Below are 20335 nucleotides of genomic sequence, written 5' to 3' on the forward strand. Positions count from 1 at the left end.
GCACAGGGCTGGCACAGGGATGGCACAGGGCTGGCACAGGGCTGGGCTGTGCTGGACACAGGGCTGGGCACAGGGCTGGCACAGGGCTGGGCTGTGCTGGACACAGGGCTGGGCTGTGCTGGGCACAGGGCTGGCACAGGGCTGGCACAGGGCTGGGCTGTGCTGGGCACAGGGCTGGCACAGGGCTGGCACAGGGCTGGGCTGTGCTGGGCACAGGGCTGGCACAGGGCTGGCACAGGGCTGGGCTGTGCTGGACACAGGGCTGGGCTGTGCTGGGCACAGGGCTGGCACAGGGCTGGCACAGGGCTGGACTGTGCTGGGCACAGGGTTGGCACAGGGTTGGCACAGGGCTGGCACAGGGCTGGGCTGTGCTGGGCTGCCAGAGGGGCCAGCTCCAGGCTGGCAGAGCAGCTCCCCCAGGGCAGCACTCCCTGGGAAGGGATGAGTCAGAGCAGCGGCTTCAGGGAGACTTAAAACATTCCAGCAGGTCTGGCAGGAATATTTATACACCTGCATGTTCAAATGTGCTCCATTTTTTCACTTTATAAATACGTAGGAGCCCGCTGAACACTGGCCCAGCAGAGCCGAGCGTGCCCCCTTGCTTTGATGAACCAGCTGTTTTTCTGGCCTGTTCACATAAACATATTTGTGTGTGTTGATTTTGCAGTTTATTGGGGAAATGAAGCAGATGCCAGGTCGTATGTGCATTTTTGCTCTGTATAGAACTGCCACGAGAACATTCCCCTAGCCCAGTTCCTGTTTGTTTTGCAGGAAGGGAAGCAGCACAGAGAAGGCTCAGGATGGGCATTGCTGATGGTTTTTAACCAAACAGGTGCAGAATCAGCTTCCACAGGTGAGATGTTGCAGTGGCTCTGTGTGCAGAACCAAGTCTCCAGCCGGGACAAGGATGCAGCCTGGGCTGTAAGATCCCCCATACCCATTCCTTTGGGTCTGGCTTCCACACCCCATTTCCATGTGCAACCTGGGTCTGGCATTCCAGCTTCAGCCCAGGCTTTTCACAGGGGCTGTGTCAGCCCTTTGTGGTACCAAAATGCCATTTTTGTGGACGTGTGAGTCCAGAACCCACCTGCTCCTCTGCTGTGTGGGAACAGCCAACACACCCTCCCTGCCTGGAGCTGGGACAGGAGCTAATACAACTCCACATCTCCCCCAGCCCTGGAATCACAAAGGGATGGCATGGAACTGAAAAAGGAAAACATTTCCATATCTACCATGGCCTCTCTGCAGTCCTGTAACCTGCTGAGAGCTGGGCTTTAAGCTCCTGCACTGGCCACTGCCTCTGAAATCTGACCTGGTCTGGGGGCATTGCCTCCCATTCCAGTTCAAACCCGTCCCAGAGGTGCCCAGCCCTTCCCTGGGCAGGGACGGGCCAGAGCAGCACCAGCCCCACGTGGCTGAGGAGCTCAGCGAGGAGAATTCCCAGCCCCAGCCCGGCCAGCCCCGCTGCCTCTGGGCTGGGTTATTGGGAATGGGGCTGGATTGGTGCCCAGCTCTTCTCAGGGCTGGAGAAAGCAACAGGTGACCAGGAACTGCCTCAGAATAAACTGAATTAAAGCTTGCCTTGGGTTTGTGTTGCCCCTGCCCTCGACCCCTGGTCCTGTGGCCCACAGGAATTCCGTGCTCTCCTCACACCACCCCACAGCCCTGGCTGAGGAAAAGGACACACGTCCAGCCCATGAGATTCCTGAAAGTGCTGATTTTCCTAAAAAAGATCCTCTGGATGCTTGTTGTGCCTGCAGGAGCTGGGAGGGAGCGTGGCCCGGTGTGTTTGGGTTGTGCCACAGGGGACAAGTGAAACACTCAGCACTGGGCTGAGGAGCTGCCAGGAGGTCACAGAGCAGTGCAGGGAGTGAGTCTCGCCAGCTCTCCCATGAATGTGTGCTGGCTCTGGAATTCCTGCTGGAAGTCCAAGTGGCAACTTGAATTTCCTCATTTCACTGCTCTTGTTTCAGTTCTCCAGTCATGGAGAGGAAAAGCAAAACAAGAGAAGAGCACCCAAGGTACATCACTAATCACCTCAGAAAATAGCCAAGGGCAAGTCATGGCAGATAATTCACCTGCACGCTGAGAAGGAGCTCACTGGGCTGTGGTGTTCAGCCAGTTCTGGCCAGCAGACTCCCAGAAATGAGTGTTTGCAGGAAATCACCCACAGAAAAAAACTCAGGATTTGTTACTGGTGTCTTTTCCAGCTCTGTCATTTGCCTAATATGGCAAAACGTGTTCAGGACGAAGCAGGAGGTGCAAACAAATCGTGCTATGCTCACCAAAAATCCAGCTGGGTGTGAGGATTGGAAACAGGAAGGTTGTGTGGAGACCTCACAGCCCCTGCCAGGGTCTGAAGGGGCTGCAGGGAACCTGGAGAGGGACAATTCATCAGTAACTGGAGTAGCAGGACAAGGGGGAATGGGTTCAAACTGAAAGAGAGTAGGTTGGGATTTTTGAGGAAGAAATTCCCCCATGAGGGTGGGCAGGCCTGGCACAGGTGCCCAGAGCAGCTGTGGCTGCCCCTGGGTCCCTGGCAGTGCCCCAGGCCAGGTTGGACAGGATTTGGAGCAGCCTGGGATGGTGGGAGGTGTCCCTGGCACTGCCATGCTTCCTCCCACAGCAATCAGGGAGCTGCTGGTGGAAGGACAATGGTTTTCTTCGGGATGAACAGGCACAGGCACACCCCACCCTGTGCCAGAGAGGCTGCAAGGTCAGAGCAGAGAAGCAGGAACCCCCAGCAGGAGACTGCAGCTGCAGCACAGGCTCTCCCTTTGTTTTACCAACAAACACAGACATCCCTCAGCCCCAGGGTCCAGCCCAGCATTCTGCTGAAGCATGTGTTTGCCTGAAAAAAAGATTTTCATATGGGAGCACAACCACTTCCACAACAGCTTTTTCCAAGTCCTGCTTGTAATTAATTTCCTGGATGTGACATCACCGAGTTCTGGGGTCCTATCCCAGCCTGGCAGGCCAGGAGCTGCACCAAGGACTTGGCAGATGCCACAGCTGGCCCAGCTGTGTGAGCCCTGTGGCTGTGCCCAGCCCTGGGAGCTGCTCCCTGTTTCCCTGAGCCCTCCCAAGGCTTGGGAAGATGCACCAGGGCTGTGGCAGATCCCTGAGGATCTCACTGCTCCATCCTCTCTGTTTGTCGCTCCCTCAGATCCGGACAATTTGCCCTTCCTCAGCAAATTTTAAAAATTCTGTTGTGTAAAGGATCAAGGACCAAGAGCTTTTCCCTCCGCACACCTGCCCAGGCTTGCCCTCCAGTTTTCATTTGCATTTGGGCTTCTCCTGGGTGAATTTGTCAAATTTTGCCAGGTTTTGACAGCAGCAGCACAAAGGGACCAACTCAGATGGAGGCAATGTGGGGGCACTGGTAGAAAGCATCAGATTTGCTTTAAATCTGCAGTTGAAACCCTCAGTAATTCCAGCCTGGGCTGGTCCCTCCAAAGGAAAACCTTGAGCAGTAACTCAGAGGGCATGGATCCAGCTCAGCTGGAAGAGCTTTAATGTCCCTTCCAACACAAACCATTCTGGGATTCTGTGAGGGTGCCTCCTCTCTTTTTTGGCCTTACCTGTTCAGAAAAATCTGGTCATTCAGGCACAAACACTTCTTTCTTTTAAACTCTGTTCCTCCAGCAGATGCAGACTCAGCATTTATTACATTTTCAAGATACCACATCACGAGTCTTTCTAAAACAAAATATTTGGAATCCATAGCTTTACCAAGATAGACCAAAAAAATCAAGCTAAGCCCAGGCTGGAATGACCTCACCACCTGAAGCCATGTAGACCAACATGGCAAAACACCAGGAAGCCTTGGGAGGGTGGTAAAATTAAATTTTTCCCAAACAAAACATTTTTATTAATTTGATAACCACCAGCATTTTATTTTGCCATCAAGATCCCAGTGTAGATAATGGGAAATGGCAGCTTTCTGTTAAAAGGTTTTTTTTACAGCACCATTCAAAGGGCTTAGAAGCATTTGCTCCATTTATTTTGGAGAATTTCACCTACAAGCAGCTCTATATGTTATGTGTTTTAAAAAATATTTCCATATGCTAAAGGAATGCAACTGGTTGCCAAGGAAAGTGGCTGTTACAGCAGCAGGCTGGGGCTGTTTTTCAAGGAAAAACTGCTGCAGAAACGAGGTATCCACAGAGGTGCACTAAAGCAACACTAACTGCGGTGACCTTGAGATGACCTAGACCTCCTCATATTACAAAAATGAAAAGAGAGTTAGAAAACCTGAGGCCAATTAGGCTTTTTTTTTTTTTTTTTTCCTGGAGACATGATGAAATTTCCTGAAACAAAAACTTTAGCAAATTCTATAAAATACTTCTAGCTTTGGTGGAAAAATAAATTATTGCCTTTTTATCTCCTCATTCCTGAGGCACAGAACTGGCCTACTTCTGTTTGTGCAGATGGACTGCAGGGAAAACACCCAGAGAAGGGCCAAGTGGTGAGATTCTTGGCACAAGCAATTAAGTGTGAAGTTATTCTCAGGGCTGCCTATTTGTTATTGCAGGAGGAATCATTAAGATTATATGGAAAGATATTGTCTGGGAAAAAGTGTGAAGTCAGGATTATGTGTCCCGAGATGTGATTTAGGAGCAGAGCACCGGCCGTGCCCGCGGGGAGCAGCGCCCGGGCGGCTCCGGGCTCGGCCTGGGGCAGCGCCTCGCCCCGGGAGCCCCGGAGGGGCCGGACAGGGAATGCCCCGGAGGGGCCGGACAGGGAATGCCCCGGAGCCGCCCGGAGCTGCCGAGGGGCCGCGGGGAGCAGCCCGGACGAGGGCAGGAGCCGCCCGGGCCGGGCCGGCCCCGCCAGGCGCTGCTGCGGCCGGGACCGAGCGGACCGGCCCCCGCGGCCGCGGCGCTCACGGGCGGCCCCGGCTGCGTGTCCCCCTCTCTGAACCCGGGGCTCCACGTGCGGAGCCCGGAGCGATTTCCTCTCCCACCCAAGGGAAGGGAAAGGTTTGGGGCCGCTCCTTGCGCCTCTCTCCGAACAGCCCCGCTCCGGGGGCGGGTTTGTGGCCAAACCAGATGCTGCTGCTTCGGACCTTCCCTAGAGCGGCTCCAGCCCCGGGGCAGCCGCTGGGACCGGGGCCAGGGCTGGGAGCCAGCCGGGTCCAAGGGTGCCCGGGGGCTGTGGGAAGGAGCCAGCGGGATGTCCCAGCGGGATGTCCCAGCGGGATGTCCCTCGCAGCGTCCAAAGCAGCCCCGGCACTGGGAGGCACCGAGGAGTCTGCAGAGCACTCCCAGTGCCTTTTCCCACTCAACCCACCGCCGAGGAGCTGCAGGGTGGGGACTGCAGGACCTGCAGAGCTCATCAGGGGCGAGAGAGACCTGCGAGAGCATCGGGGTCATCCGCGGGCGCGGAGCCTCCCTGTGCTGATACAGAAATCCCGCGGACCATCCCTGAATTCCTCTGCCACGGGGGATGACCCGGCCGGGGGCTGCTCCGGCCTCAGCCGCGAGCAGGCGCTGGGAAAGACGAGACGGGAGGGACGGTGGTCCCTGCAAACCTTCCCAAAGGCAGGCGGAACCAATTAGAGTTCTCAATTACCGCTCCCAATTAGCGCTCCCGCAGCGCTGCTGGCGCTCAGGGAAGGCAGCGGGGCCTTTCCTAAGGGAAGACCAAAGCTGCTCATCTCTGGTCCCCGGCTGGATACACCCAGCTCTTGTGCAGAGATGTACAAAGCCCAAGGAAAATTTTGTGGGATCTCTCTTTGGTCCAGTCGCGATTTTGATTTGTTAAATTACTGTTTACAATATTTTTTAGAAAATAATCTCATTACTAAAACAAAACAAAAATCTACTAAGGACAAAACCTACCTGTTTCAGTGATTGCTCACAGATTTTAGTGGGCATGTGCCACGTGTTTGGTGACGATAGAAACACCCAGGGAGACTGAGCGAGCTCAGCCAGCCTAAACCAGAAAGGCTTTGACTCACTGCAGTCCCTCATCCTGCTACAGTGCCCAGACGTGTTCCAAGAGGATGTTACCTACAGGCTTGGATAATCACCACTGATTTTTGTTATTTCCTGCCCTGAATTCTGTTTTGCTGCAGAACAGTTTTGCAGAGGGCAGGAGCTCTGCTGTGGAGCACCCACTGCTCAGAACAGTTAGGTCCTGGTGTGTGGTTGATTAACAAGTGGCTCGAGTTCTGTTTCAGCACCACAGAGCATTGCACAAATGTGTTTAAAGTGTCCAGGGAAAAGCTGGAGCTTGGAGAAGCCAACAGCGGCTCCGTCCCCCCACCCTGCAGCAGAAGCTGGGGCTGTGGGGCAGGGCAGCCCCAAATCCTGTCACCATGACAGAGCTGGGGCTGTGCTCAGCACTGTGCCACAGAGAGCCCACACAGACACCACGAGAGCCGGGGTGCCAGAGCAGCTCCCATGGGAGTGTTTCCCACCGCAGGGATGGGCACAGCTGGGTCTGACAGCACAGCCCAGTGTGGGGAGCAGAAAAGGTCTTTTCCAAAGGTCCTTTCCCCTTTTCCCCCCCTTCATCTCCCCGTGTGGGCAGCAGGGCTGGGGGGATTGTGCCCCTGTGCTCAGGTGAGCCCCCAGCTGCAGAGCTGCCCCAGCCCTGGCCCAGCACAGGAGGAGCTGGAGCTGCTGGAGCCAGGCCAGAGGAGGCTCCAGGATGAGCAGAGGATGGAGCAGCTCTGCTGGCAGGAAAGGCTGGCACAGCTGGGATTGTTCACCTGGAGAGGAGAAGCTTTGGGCTGAGCTCAGGGTGGCCTTGCAGGGCCTGGAGGAGCCACAGGAAACCTGGAGAGAGAGAATGGACAAGGGATGGAGGGACAGGACACAGGGAACGGCTCCCAGTGCCAGAGGGCAGGGATGGATGGGATATTGGGAATTAGGAATTGTTCCCTGGCAGGGTGGGCAGGCTCTGGCACAGGGTGCCCAGAGCAGCTGTGGCTGCTTCTGGATCCCTGGCAGTGTCCCAGGCCAGGCTGGATGGAGTTTTCCCTCTGGAATTGCTCTGCTCTAACCTCATCCACAGCAGTTTGGGAAGGGCTTGGCAGGAGACGCTGGGCCTGAGTGAGACCCCAGTGCCTGTGGGGGTCCCTGGAGCCCAGCCCTGCCCTGCTTGCCCACCCTCCCAGGGCACTGCCCAGCCCCACGGGCACTTCATGCTCAGGACAGTGTGTGGCTGCCACCCTCTGATGGGAGGGGAGAGTCCAAAGGGGCCTCAAGTCCCCGCAGAATGGGTTGGAGCACCCAGGGGAGCAGGGAATTAACTACCAGCTGTGAAAGGCTGCAAGGGGAAACCCACAAAACAACCAAACCCAAAGGCCACCCAGGTGAGCTGGAATGTTAAAGCCTCACCTCAAGGTTTACACTACAGATCCATCCCAGAGCTTTTGTGGCTTATTTGGATAATGATATCCAGCAAGGCCTTCAGAACTCTGCCATGAGCTCAGCCAGGCTGTGCTTCCACAGAGCACTCCTGGCACCAAACAGGGGGGATTGGACTCACTCAGCTCCAGGGGCAGCCTCAGCCTGACAGCAGCAACGCTGCTTCCAACACTCCTATCCAGAATCAAGAGTGGGACAAGGGGAACAAGAAATCATCTGCACTGGAGTCATTCCTGAGGCCTGGATTTGCCAATGCTGAGCCAGAACTGCTCGTATTTTTAGCAGAGTTTATGTCACCTCCAAAACCTTTTCAGGTCAGTGTCTCCCAGAGACACCCATCAAACCCAACATTGAACAAGTCACTGCACAGCAGCTAAGGAAAGCCCAAGGCAAAGCTTTTCCTGAGTCAGAGCAAGCCTTGGAAGACTCTGCACAGCTCAAGGCATGGAGGTTGCTTCAACAACACAGGAGATGGGTAGTATTTAAAAAAATCTATCTGCATTCTTGGTAAAGTAAGAAAAATTCCTGGTGATGTTCCTGCAGAGGCACTGGGGTTCAGACCTCTGTGATGGGTGAATGAGCTCAGCTCTAGGTCTCACTGTTCCTCCCAGTTTGTGCCCAAGAAAGGGAAGGGTGGAACAGCAGCTGCCACCCCCTGTGCCAGTGCAGAAGCTGGGCAGTGGCAGATGGGTTTGGGCTCCACACGCCCTGTGCCTTCCACTGGGGTTGGGCTGGCAGGGCATTTACTGGGCAGGGATCCCCCTGAGCCAGGCTGCTCCAATCCATCCTTAACTCACACCCAAACTCTCCTGAGGTGACATCACTCATCCATTAATGTGACAAATTAAGTTCAAACTTTTTTTTATTAAGCACATTCCACAGTACAAAGCTTTAGATCATGAACAATATCTGTACAATTTAACAGTTTCAAGAAGCTGTTCATACACCAACTTTCCAAACAGGTAATTGGCAAACATAATTACAAGTTAGAATTAGACTATCCCAGTGCTTTGAAACATTAATATCGCAGTAATGTACAGTTGCTCAATTATGGTTAGCAAAACAAAGTCCAGAGTGCAGCCAGGATCACTACCATGAATCCCAGGAGTCAAGTTCCTTGGGTGCCAATCACAAAAGTCCACTGTTATGTTACACAAAGCACAAAGAAGTTTAGACTGCATGTCCAAATACCATTATCTCCCAAGGAAAAACAGGAATTTAAATCTTACACATGCATTTTTAATAAAAGGACTCCGCTCTTCAGAAACAAAGAACCTTTTTCTTCAGGGCTGCAAAAGATCTCTGTTTTTTAAACAGTTTAATAGTAAAGCTGTTAGATGAGAGGGGTAAAGTAAGACACTTGCACGAACTACTGTCAAGCTTACCAAAAAGTGACCTCATGGACGCTCAGGAGCGAGTTTGCTCTTCTTGACTTCATCACATTTGCTCATCTGGATGAATAAATAGCTGCAGTAACAGGGAGGTGGGGAGGTGAGGCCCTGCAGTGACCCTGGGAGGGGCTGGGCTGGTGACACCTCGAGCTCCCTCGCTCCCCTCAGCACCACCCACCCCGGGACTGCACAGGGCAAGGCAACAACCCCAGAGCCAGGAGCTGCTGCCAGCACAGAACTGCCCAGACGGACACAGAGAGGGAATGGCAGCAGCCCGTGCCAGCCGTGCCCTCCCTGCACGGCCGGGCCGCGCCGTGGGCACAGAGCAGCCACGGGGCCGCCCCAGACAGAAAATCCATTTTGCGTTGCTCCAGTCTCCTCCTGGCCCGAGGACAACGGGGGTTTGTGTGGCCACACAGATGAGAGGGGACAATGCCAGAACTGAAGAAGCAGCTATGAAGGCTCCCTAACAAAAGCATGGAGGAGCCAAGACACGGCAGCCAATCCTCCTGGGAAACCAGCACGGAATGGGCACAGGAAGCAGAGCGGTGACTGGAACGAGCTCCTCTCACTGTCAGGAAGTGTCACAAATCAAACATAAATAATGGAACTTTGGCCCATGGTATCTTCTCCACTGAGCAGCCAAACTAATGCTACCGAGGACATCAACGGGGGCTGTGAGGCCCCACTGGTGTCAGAGACACACAGCTGCAAATCCCGCGGCACAAAAATATAGAATACAGAACATAAATTAAACAGTTTTTAATTTTTAAAAAGTTTAGAAATTACATTTTAAAATATGCAGTTCCCATTAAAAAAAAAACCCAAAAAATAACAAAAACAAAAACCCAACTAATGAATACTGAAAACCTCCTTTTGCAGAGACAGTGTCTAGGTAATCATATTACCACCAGTGCCAGGGGTTGGGACATCCTGCTGCCAAGTGCCACCACGCTGAGTGTTAGTGTGTAGTGTCAGGACACCCTGAGGCTGGCACCAGAGGCTCTGCTGTATGTACAAGGTATCTACATGCTTACACAGTATCCGAGATGAGGGAAGCACACAGGGAAGGAGGGGGACTACAGCGAACATCAGGAAGCGCAGGACGGCGAGTACAGAGCACAGGGCAAAGGAAAAGACAGTGCTATACAACTAGTTCAGATAACCTAGCCTGAATTACAGGGAATCTTTAATTTAAAAGAAATTATTGGTGCATAAACAAGTAAACTGTAATCCAAAAATATTACTGAGCAACTCAGAAATATTTCTAAGAGTCCAACGTACACCTATGGAACAGAACGGGCTCTGAACCTGCCATGGGGAACGCCTAGAGGACAGTGGTGACTGGAAAGCAAAGCTCTGTACATTCTGGGCATGTGTTTGGCACCCAAATTTCACTGGAGAATGTTTTTGTTTTCTTTAAAGTCAGACAAAAGTGCAAAGCAATATAAATTAGGCCAAGTCCTTTCTTGACTTCTGATTTATATCTGAAAAACAAGCCATCAGAGTTCAGTTTCTACGGACAATTTACATGTGAAGCTTTGGATTTCTCACAGCAGGGAAGGATAGGCTTCTGAAACTCATCTACTCCAAGTCAGTGAATTTGTAGCAAATTCAAAGACGACCACTGAGAGCAGGAAAGATTAAGAAATTTAGATATAGAATTGTGCTGCTTTGCATCTACACAGCATCTAGAACCAATTCTGACTTTAGCTGTCAATCATCTTCAGGCATGTAGTAGCCAAAAATCCAGTAGTTCAAGACTGTGGAACCCTGAAAAAAGAAGACAAGTGAAGTGAGAGGAGAACACAGCAAGCAGCTTCCCCAGGTGCTCAGGCCCACAGCACCCTTTGCATCCAGGCTAAGAGGCGAAGGGCAGAGCACGTGCAGGAGGTGACACTCGTGCAGGACAGCCAGGGCTGCTGGCCAGGAACTGCCCAGCACAGCCCTTCCTGCAGGGGAGCTGCCCCGGGGCTCTGCGCTGGGCTCTGAGCCCCAGGGCAGCAAGAGCCAGGCTCTGCACGGCTCTGGGCCTTGGCAGGACCCACAGGCTGCTTCCCCTCATGCAGCCACAGTCCAGCCCTGGTGAGCTCAGCCCCCTGAACCCACCCAAAAATGGCCAGGGGATCCTTCTTCCTTCCTCACACTGCAGAGGAAGAGCTCTGCACAGGAGGCAAGTTCAGCTGCTTTAATATATGAGCAGCTTTTAGGAAAACAGACAAAACCCTTAAATACTTTGATAATCCTATTTCCAGCCTGGTGGCTCTGTTATCAGCTTGGAGGCAGTGTAAGGTCTGAGTGTAATTAAATCTGAGATTTGATTTTACCTGCCACTTCCCAAAACCACCTTTAATGGACTAGGGAGAACTTCCCTCTTCTGATATGACATTCCCATGAAAGGTTAAAACATCCTTAGGCACTTGCCCTCTACTTCCCTTCCCTTAGCCAAAGGCCTAATGCTTAATACCAGAATATTAGACTATCATATGGTAACAATTTTTATCATGTTACAATAAACAACAGGAATTCAACAGAAGGCAATAAAACTCTCACAGCCAACTGCCAGGACTGTCAAAATTGATCCACTTTGAAGAGCCTCACATTGCAAACCTGTAAAAATGTGTGCAGGGCTACTTCAAAACTCACAAGACTGCGATGTTTGAAAGCTTATAAAATTGTTTCATTAAATGTCATGATGAAATATTAGCTGTTTGACCATAATTTTATGTAGATTTAGGGCTTTTGGATTCTGAAGTCAGACAAACCTGTCAAAAAGTGACATCACAGCATCTCTGCAGTAGAGGAAAAAACTGTTAAGGGACTGCCATTACCAACACCAGAACCTGGGGACTGTGTGGTCCCAGCTGTGCCTCCTGGGCTAGGCAGACTGAGCTGTGCTCAACTGCCAAGTGTGCAGGATGTGAGCAGCAGAACTCCCTGCCAAAAGCATCTCCCACTGCCCTGGCAAACCCCAAGGATGGAGCCGTGTGTGCCACGTGGCCAAGTGACACCAGGACACTGCTGCTCAAGGAATGACAGGAATTTTAAACCCTCATTTCTTGACCTGAGGGAGCAGCTGGAGCTGGGCCAGGGCAGGGCCAGGCTGGATTCTGGGAGAAGTTTCTTCCCCCAGAGGTGCTGGCACTGCCCAGGCTCCCCAGGGAATGGGCACGGCCTGAGGCTGCCAGAGCTCCAGGAGCCTTTGGGCACCAGGGATGCACAGGGGGATTGCTGGGAGGCCTGGGCAGGGCCAGGAGCTGGAGTGATGATGCTGCTGGGTCCCTTCCAGCTCAGCATAGTCCACGATTCTGTTTCTTTTGTGCTTAAGACACACTATATGTGGCTTTTAAAGAACTATGCCCAATCTGTAATTTAAAAACATATTTTGTCCATCTCAAATGATCATTTTAGTTAACAGAAGCAAGCACTGATGCAGGACTGGAAGGCAGATGGAGACTGTTTATAAAATGCAGCCTTTCCAGGTGTCCCTGTCCTGCCGCAGGTAGACAGCGAGTCCATGAGTTTCACTAAGCTACCCCTGCAGCAGGGTTCTTAAAACCTTCTGTGAAGGGAAGGTTTAGCTGGGATTCTGCACATGGCCCATGTTTACTGCATTAGAGCTCATCCTTATTCCAGAGTCTAAGTACAGGAATGCTGAGAGGCAGCTCAGCCTGGCAATGGCCAGCTGCTGGCTCAGACCCTGCAGAGCAATGTGCCAACAGATCTCAGTGTCAGATCCAGAGAGGATGCTGCCCTGGTGGTTTTAAAAGGAGTGGAGTAGCAGGGAAGGCAGCTAACCCTTCCTGATGTGAAAGAAAACTCATCTTAGCAGGAGCACCTCTAAGTGTGTCTGCACAAGGGAAGGGATTTTCCAGCCAGACACAGGTCCTGCAGGAGTCCAAAAACCAGAGGAGTACATTGCTACAGCAGGGACAAATGTATCCAGAGAGATAATGAAAATCCGTTCCTACAGGAAGGCTTTCCACACCATGTTTAAACAAAGTACTCATATCTACTTCAAATAAAGGAAATCCTTCCTGTTGGGACAATGTCACTGCCAGCCCCTCTTGCTGTGGTATCTCCATTCCTTGGAAGCACTGGCAGAGCCTGCTGTGCTTTGGAAGGCAGTGCCTGTGTTTCCAAGCCCCAGCACTCACAGGCAGGTGTAGTTTGAAGTGCAGTTGTTGGCAGAGAGGAGAATCCACATTCCCAACAAAGGGCTTTGAGCACTGACAGCAGTGACTGGGAAAGGGAACCAAACTCCAGCAAGTTTTGGGCTCTGCTTCAGACAGCTCGGAGCTGTGCTGGTGAGCTCTGAGAGCTCTCCCTGCCACTTGTGCTCCTCACAGAGCCAATGTTCCTGCCCCAGGCTCAGATCCCTGCAGAGGCCCTGCACTGCTCCATGCACAGCTCCCCACAGCCAGCAGGTACAAGGAGAGCTCTCACTTCATGGGACACCTGGAATGTCTGTGCCATACACCACAGCTCCTCAATTCCCAGCCATGCTGTGAATACATGACAACTCTAACATGCCTGAGCACCCAGTTATAACCATGAGGGTTTACAGAAGGGGGAAGCCAAAAACACATGCTGGAGCATGACCACACAAAGACTAGAGAGTGAAAGAAGTGGCATAAAAAGGTTTTATTTTCTTAAAGAAAACCTCAGCTTGTTTGACTAAAGCAAGCTGCAGGCAAAAGGAACGTTTCAGACATTTCCCAGGCCAAGCCAACGAGGAAGCCTTACCTTCTGAGGGCAGTAAAGTGCAGACTGTTATCTGGAGATGTAGGTGTATGTTCTAGATGGAGAGCGGGTCTCGTTCTGGGCACTCAGTGGCACATTTAAGAAATCCCAAATCAGAATTGTATCGTCATGGGAACTACTAATGATCTGGAATTCATCAAACTGGAGCCTAAAGACACGTCCTGAATGTTCCTGTGGGCAAAAGAGACAAGCAGTCAGCAAGGCAAGAGGGAAACACGGCAGTGCACTGGTATCACACAGGGATCTGGACACACAAGGTATGTTCAAACTCTGCTATGCTGACTAGAAAACCTTCATAATTACACAGAGATGGATGAAAAGCTGCTTTTACATGTTAATTATTTACAGAAAACACATGGCTCCCAAATCTAGTGTTGTACCCTGAGCCTCCCTCAGTGGGCCCAGCACAGCCACAGGCTGAGATTATTCCAGATGGAAGATGTCTGTCCACCAAGGAGCAGCAATTTTGGCCCCTGGCTGGCACTGATGCTCTGCTAGGGCTCCTTCTCCTGCAGAATTCTCTGCTAATTCTGTTTTTGTGCAGCCCCAAACAGCACATCACAGCTCCACCCTGCTGAGAGGATCCTCAAGCAGCAGCAGCCAGGAATTCAAACACTGCCATGAGAAGGGCAGCAGATGCTCCAGCAGCAACAAATCTCAAAGTGGCACAAGAAACCCAGAAAAGGCTCTCCCTTTAGTCCAGCTTATCCATGTTCATTAAATTTAAAGTGAGGACTCTGCCTTGGAGAACTAACCCAAGCTGGCAGAGTAATCCCAAACTCCAACCTGAGCTACAGGATACCCACAGAACATAGAAAAAATAAATTTTTCACTAAAACTAAATAAAAGAATAGTTAAAGCTCATCTCAATACCAAGACTACTGAAGAGAAAGAAAAAGGAGAAGCATTTCTAGGCACATAAGCACTTCTCCAGGTGTTGGAAAGGCCAAGCACATGCATCACCTACAGTCAAGGACTCTGAGTTGCTATGGGCTTGTCAAACTGACTCCTGAAGTAAAGCTCCACACACATTTGGGTGGAAAGAACAAGGAATTCATTCCTCCATCTATTTTTAATTAAGTCTGCTGTCATAAGCCAAAGCCCTCATTACAAAGAAAAATATACCTTAAGCAACTTAAGCCTTAAATGTGACTATCCCCTGAAGGGCTGAGAGTTCCTGTGGCAATCTGTTGGACTCGGCTTCCATTCTCCCTTCCCAGCTCTTCCTTCCAAAGTGGAGGGTTAGGAAAAAAGTTTGAGAAAGGCTCACAAGATTCTAGCCCCTTTTTTAATAAGAGGAAATTTAAGAGCAGCCCTACAGTGGTATTAGGGAAACACACCAATAACCAAAGTCATTTGATACAGTATCATGATGATTTCTTTTTCTTTTAAGAGTATATGAGAATCTCAAACCAGAAAAATTTGATCTTTCATTTAAGCTCAGATGCAAATCATTCAGGATATGACAATAAATTTTTCTTCATTCTTAAGCACTCTAGACTTCATAAACCATCCTGATATTTCCACCTATCCCAGAATAATGAACTAAAACACCCCTGACTACTCCAAATTAATTAATTTTTACTTACCACTAACGTACGCAAGCATAACGTACTTGCTGGGGCACGAGGGTCAAGAGCAGCTTGCAAGTCCCAAACTTTAATTTTTCTAAAAGTAAGAGAAGAAAGTCATTACGAAAACATAGAAAATAACATCCAAAGCCCCAGAAAGCTTGGCAGGTTTTCCCTACAGCTACTGCCTCAGGATCAAGCACACTGTGAGAAATACTAATGCTCAAGCTTGTAAGAGCCAGGTAGTTTTGTGTTTCTTTGCAGCAGCCATTCCAGTGATGGCTGTGACAGACAAGCTGACAATGCACACACAGACCCCACTGCAATGTGGGAATGAAGCTGGGCCCACCAACCCCAGGCAGACACTGAGTCCAAATAAAAGGCTACAGCCAAACCCAGTTCCAGAATTGTTTTCCGTAACTCTCCAGGCAGAGAAAGAAATAGAGAATTTGGATATGGCTGTAACTACCATGAATCCACAGTGCACTGCAGACACTGAGCAAGCCAGAGGTGCTCTGGAGAAGTCCTGCCATGAGCCCCACAGAAATGGTCTGCAGACTCCTGAGAGCCCCACAAGAGAAAGGCTAAATTTTGGGAACTTGGGAACTGCTTTCAGACCTACCCATCGTAGGCTCCACTAACAATCCTCTTGTTGTCAAACCTGATGCATCGAACCAGCTCTTCATGGCCTTCTAATACTCTTAAACAGGCACCACATTCAATGTCCCAGAGCCTGGGAGAACACAGGAGAAAGGCTTAAGCACAGCCTGGTTTGCTGTGGGAGGTATGTAATTTGCTTAAAAAAAGTGTCATTCAGAGCAGCTGCAGGACACAATATCAAAATTACGGTAATCATTCAAAATCACATGCAAGTAAAGCTCAGATATGTGCTATTCTGGGAAATTATAACAGTTTTTTCTGTTCCCTGTAAGCCATTGATTAGAAATTCAGAAAATGTACTGAACAGGGAGCAATGTCTTCCCCATCTCTCCCAGCAGATGACAAGGTGATACAGCTGTAGGTAAGAGGTTTTGCTCACTCTGAAACCTCAGTGTCCCACTCTTCCATGGGATTGTGAAACATTTACTCCCACACTGAGGTAAGGCCCGTTCATAAACCACCAGCTCCAACGGCAAGCCATGCCAAGGGAGTTTTGCAGCACCAGAGTTGAGGGAAATGCTGTTTTCAGGACAGAAGGCCCCTGTAGCCACGGCAGCAGCTGGTGGCACCCACCTGATGGTGTTGTCCGAGGAGCCGCTGACCACGAGGCGGTCCCGGTACTGCAGGCACGCGATGCCGCGCTTGTGCCCGTTCAGCGTCCGCACAAACTCGCACGTGCTGGTGCTCCACACCTGGGGACACAGGACAAACTCCCTGAGAGCTGCACCAAACAGACTCCTGCATGCACCACAAACCACTAGCAATTCACAGACAGAGGCTGACAGAGGACTGAAAACCCACAGAGCATCTTCAGAGGCAAAGAGCAGGACCTGGGCACCAGTGGGGATCCAGCAGGGACAGAGCCACAGGTACTGCTATGGCACTGAGAAGAGCTGGGGATTGTATCTAAAATATTTTCAGGTGGCAGAGACTGCTCCAAATGATTTCAAAACCTTGATTACACTTCCTAAGTTAAAAATTATTTTAAGAACTGGAGTTAGCAAACACAAAACCCTCACACTTTTTTACCAAAGAAATTATTACAAAGTTATTAGTAAGAGAAATGGCCTCTAAGCTTGGTCTTAACCTTAAAGGATTCAATCAACTTTGCCCATTTTTAATGAACTGTAATTGAAATTGTAACACAGAGTATAAAGTGGCTCATTTTCCAACAGAGTGCAGCAGGATCTCTGGCAGAGATTTGGACATGAACTGCCAAGAACTTCTTGGCCCAGGCTAAGGCAGCTCTGGTTCACAGAGGGCAGGATGGAAATGCCTTTGTTATATTAGTGCACTCTGGTAACTGAAATTTTCTGGCATGTAACAGCCTTTGAATCCAGCCTCTGAATCCTTCAAACATGGCACAGCCTGGCTGAGCTGCTGGGTAGGAAGGTGAGGTGAGGAAAGGCACTGCTGAGGAATTTCATGTCTGGACAGAACTGCCAAGTGAAATTAAAAATACCACTGGAAAAAGGCACAGGATGTGCCACATTTAACAGAGCAATTGATCTCGAGACAAAGTTCAAACAGCAAATGGGCTTTGCTTTTCCATGAAAATATTCCAGTGCAGTTGTGTGCCCAAAGTCACCAAGAGGCAGCAAGAGGAGGACATTGCTCACTGAGAGACACCAGAAAGGTCCTGGAGCAGAGCTCTGCCACTGACCTTGATGGTCCTGTCCCCCGAGGCTGACACAATGTACTTGTCATCAAAGTCCACCACGTTGACAGCAGCGCGGTGTCCCACCAGGACACGGCGCAGGGTGATGTCCGTGGGGGAGGCCATGTCCCACACGGCGATGGACCTGTCCTTGGAGCACGTCACCATCAACCCATTGCTGAACCTCAGATGGAGCACGGCCTCGTTGTGGTGGATCAACGTGTTCAGAACTTCCCCTGTGTTCACATCCCAGACTCTGCAGGAGAGAGGAGCATTATCTCAAGGGAAGCAATGGCTCCGCGGGGTGAGAACAGGCACAGGCCTCCTGGTCTCCAAGGGAAAGCTCTGGCTGGCTCACCCATGGCAGCAAGCTAGGAAGATGGGTGCTGGAAGTGTCCTCACTGCCAGTAGAACTGCAAGTCAGGCAGCGCTCCATATGTACTGAACACCCTCTCAACTAGAGTCACAACTACAATGTGTCAGAGGGCACTAAAAGAAACCCTAACTTAAGAAATTACCGCATAAGTGGCCATCAGCCACTTCAAAACTTCAGGATATGCCTTGAATCCCTGAGGTCATATTCCTTCAAAATTCCTAATGCTAAAAGAACAAAACAGATTTTGAAGAAAAGTTATTTAATATGATCCTTTGCCAAGTATGAGTATCTTGCTTCTGGAATCCAATATCACATTAATCTTAGGGATGTTTTCTGATATTTAGAGATTATTGAAAATATTCCCAGCCCTGATACTCAAATTATTTTTGTACAAGAACTTAATGCTCACCTCACTGTAGAATCTGAAGATCCAGTTACAATAACTCTTTCATCATACTGCAGACAAAGAACTGAGCCAGTATGTCCCGTCAATACTTTCAAACATTCTAAGCTTGTTTTGTCCCAAATCTGTTAGAAACAAGGATAAATGGCCTATCAACATCAAGAACGTGGATCTGACCCTTGATCATTGTCACAGTTCTGAAGAAAGGAGGAAAACCAGACCCCATGAGGTCTGTCCCATCAGTGGTCCTTGTCCTTCCCTTTAACTTTAGGAAGTCTTGATGTTAAGTTTTCGAGAGAACAGTGAAATAACCAAGCACCATGTGATCACATCCTGTCCAGCCAAAGAAGTGCCAGGGAGGATGAGCATGGAAGCAAAGTCCTGGCAGTGAAACAGCTACAGCCAAGGCCAGTGGCACAGAGACCTCCTCCCTTCTGAGGGAACCCTGATTTCAGAGCAATCTTTATAGTTAATGGACGTGATCCCTGGCAGTGCCCCAGCTTCCAGAGCTGAGGGCAGGTGAGGACTTTGCCAGGCTCAGACGTACATCCCATCCTCACCAACCAGACACTGTCCCATGGAGAGACACCAAAAAGCACAGGCAGCTTCCTCACAGCAGGGAAAAGACAAAGGGAAGTGCTCACCTTAATGGAGTTATCTCGTAGGCCACTGATGATCTTCTCATCATCATACTGTAAACAGTAGACCCCTTTGCTGTTCTCAGAGCGGCACTGGATCCTTTGCAAGTTGTGCCTTCCACACCTCCAGTTGGATTCTATAGTCTGACCAGAAGGCAAAAACAGGAGTTGGATGTCAGGCTGCAACAGGACTGTCCCACACCCCCCAGCTTCCCGCTTTTACACGCATCATCCTTGAATCTGAAGGACATAAAACAAATCTCTTCTCCTACACCCAATAAAGACACACAAACCACAATGAATTACCATTAGCACTTCTGTAATTTGTTGTGACAAAAGCTGTGTTTATCAAGGAAATCATGGTCAACCAGTGTTCATGAGAATTTCGCAAGGAGCCATTAGAGAGATACCTTCCAGAACCATTTCCCCCCACATTTATGTTACCAACTAACAAAAGCTGTAAAGATGAGACCAGGAGCTCACATGGTGCCTTGTCTAGCCTCACCTGGGTGACCAACATTACAGAACTGCTGATTCCAACACATGGGTGAAGGGATTTCCTTCCCCTACCCAGCCACATCACCCATTAATTGTATGTACACACCTTGGAAAGAGGTGTTGAGATATGAAACTCTCCTGAAAGTACCTAAAATCCTGATAAAAATAAAGCTCAATAGGAACTGTAAGGTTTCAAATAACCCAAACTTGCTTTCCTCCCCCCACTTGAAATCTGTGTAATTCTCAACATTTTCATTCTGAGAGGCATTTTTAAGGAGAGACCTGACATGCCTTAAAAAGCTGCTGTTTCACAGCAGAACCAGCATGATTTTCAGGTCTTAATCAGCTTTACCCCTTGCTGTAAAATCAATGCTAGATTCAAAGAAATCTAGGGTTTTGGACAGGAAGATCCTAACACAATCAAAAGAGAATATGTGCCCAGAACTCCAGGACAACACCTGCAGCACCTGGGCAGGCTGGGATGCTTTCATCAGAATAGGCCATCTGTTTAGCTATTTCCCTGGAATTTCCCCAAATTCTGCATGGAAACCTGGGGAGAAGCTGACAGACTAGCAGTTTGTTTGGAAAAGTATATTTATATGTAATCCTAACTTCCAAAGCAGTAGCAGGCACCTCTGCAGCTCCTCCAAAATTAAAACTGACTGAACCCTCAGTAAAGACAGAAGTGGAGTGTGACTGTGACATCCCAATTCTAGGAAAACATGTCTGCTTCAAGGGAAAACTGACTTTCCACTTTGTCTTCCACTTGTTTGCTCCTTAATTTATCTCCCATTATGGAATTTGGAGAGAATTATACCCAGTCCTAATACAAACCTGATGTGCCCCAGGAATTTGTCTAAATCACAGAGATGAAGAAATGCTTCTAGAGGAGCAGCTGACAGATCACTCACCCCATCATTCCTTTCCAATTTGGTGTGGAAACCACTGAACAGCATAGTGAGGGTGTCAGTTTGGGATCAGCTCTCCTGGCCAGCCAG

The 20335-nt window shown here is 50.0% G+C and overlaps 1 protein-coding gene across 4 annotated transcripts in view; it reads right to left on the reverse strand.

Annotated features, from left to right (window-relative positions):
* Window positions 1-8214: 8214 nt before the first annotated feature.
* The window catches only part of FBXW11 (F-box and WD repeat domain containing 11), a 68136-nt gene continuing 56015 nt past the window's right edge, over window positions 8215-20335 (reverse strand). For all 4 annotated transcript variants that reach the window (XM_021544865.3, XM_021544866.3, XM_077786723.2 and 1 more), the window contains 8 exons: window positions 18846-18983; window positions 18208-18326; window positions 17429-17678; window positions 16339-16457; window positions 15728-15838; window positions 15124-15202; window positions 13517-13705; window positions 8215-10543 (listed from right to left, as the gene is read on the reverse strand). In XM_021544865.3, the coding sequence (XP_021400540.1) occupies window positions 13544-13705; window positions 15124-15202; window positions 15728-15838; window positions 16339-16457; window positions 17429-17678; window positions 18208-18326; window positions 18846-18983 (978 nt within the window). In that variant the 3' untranslated portion in view covers window positions 8215-10543; window positions 13517-13543. The remainder of the gene's footprint in view (window positions 10544-13516; window positions 13706-15123; window positions 15203-15727; window positions 15839-16338; window positions 16458-17428; window positions 17679-18207; window positions 18327-18845; window positions 18984-20335) is intronic.

Source organism: Lonchura striata, chromosome 13 (genome assembly GCF_050655825.1).
Source record: "Lonchura striata isolate lonStrDom1 chromosome 13, ASM5065582v1, whole genome shotgun sequence".
Taxonomy (NCBI): Eukaryota; Metazoa; Chordata; class Aves; order Passeriformes; family Estrildidae; genus Lonchura; species Lonchura striata.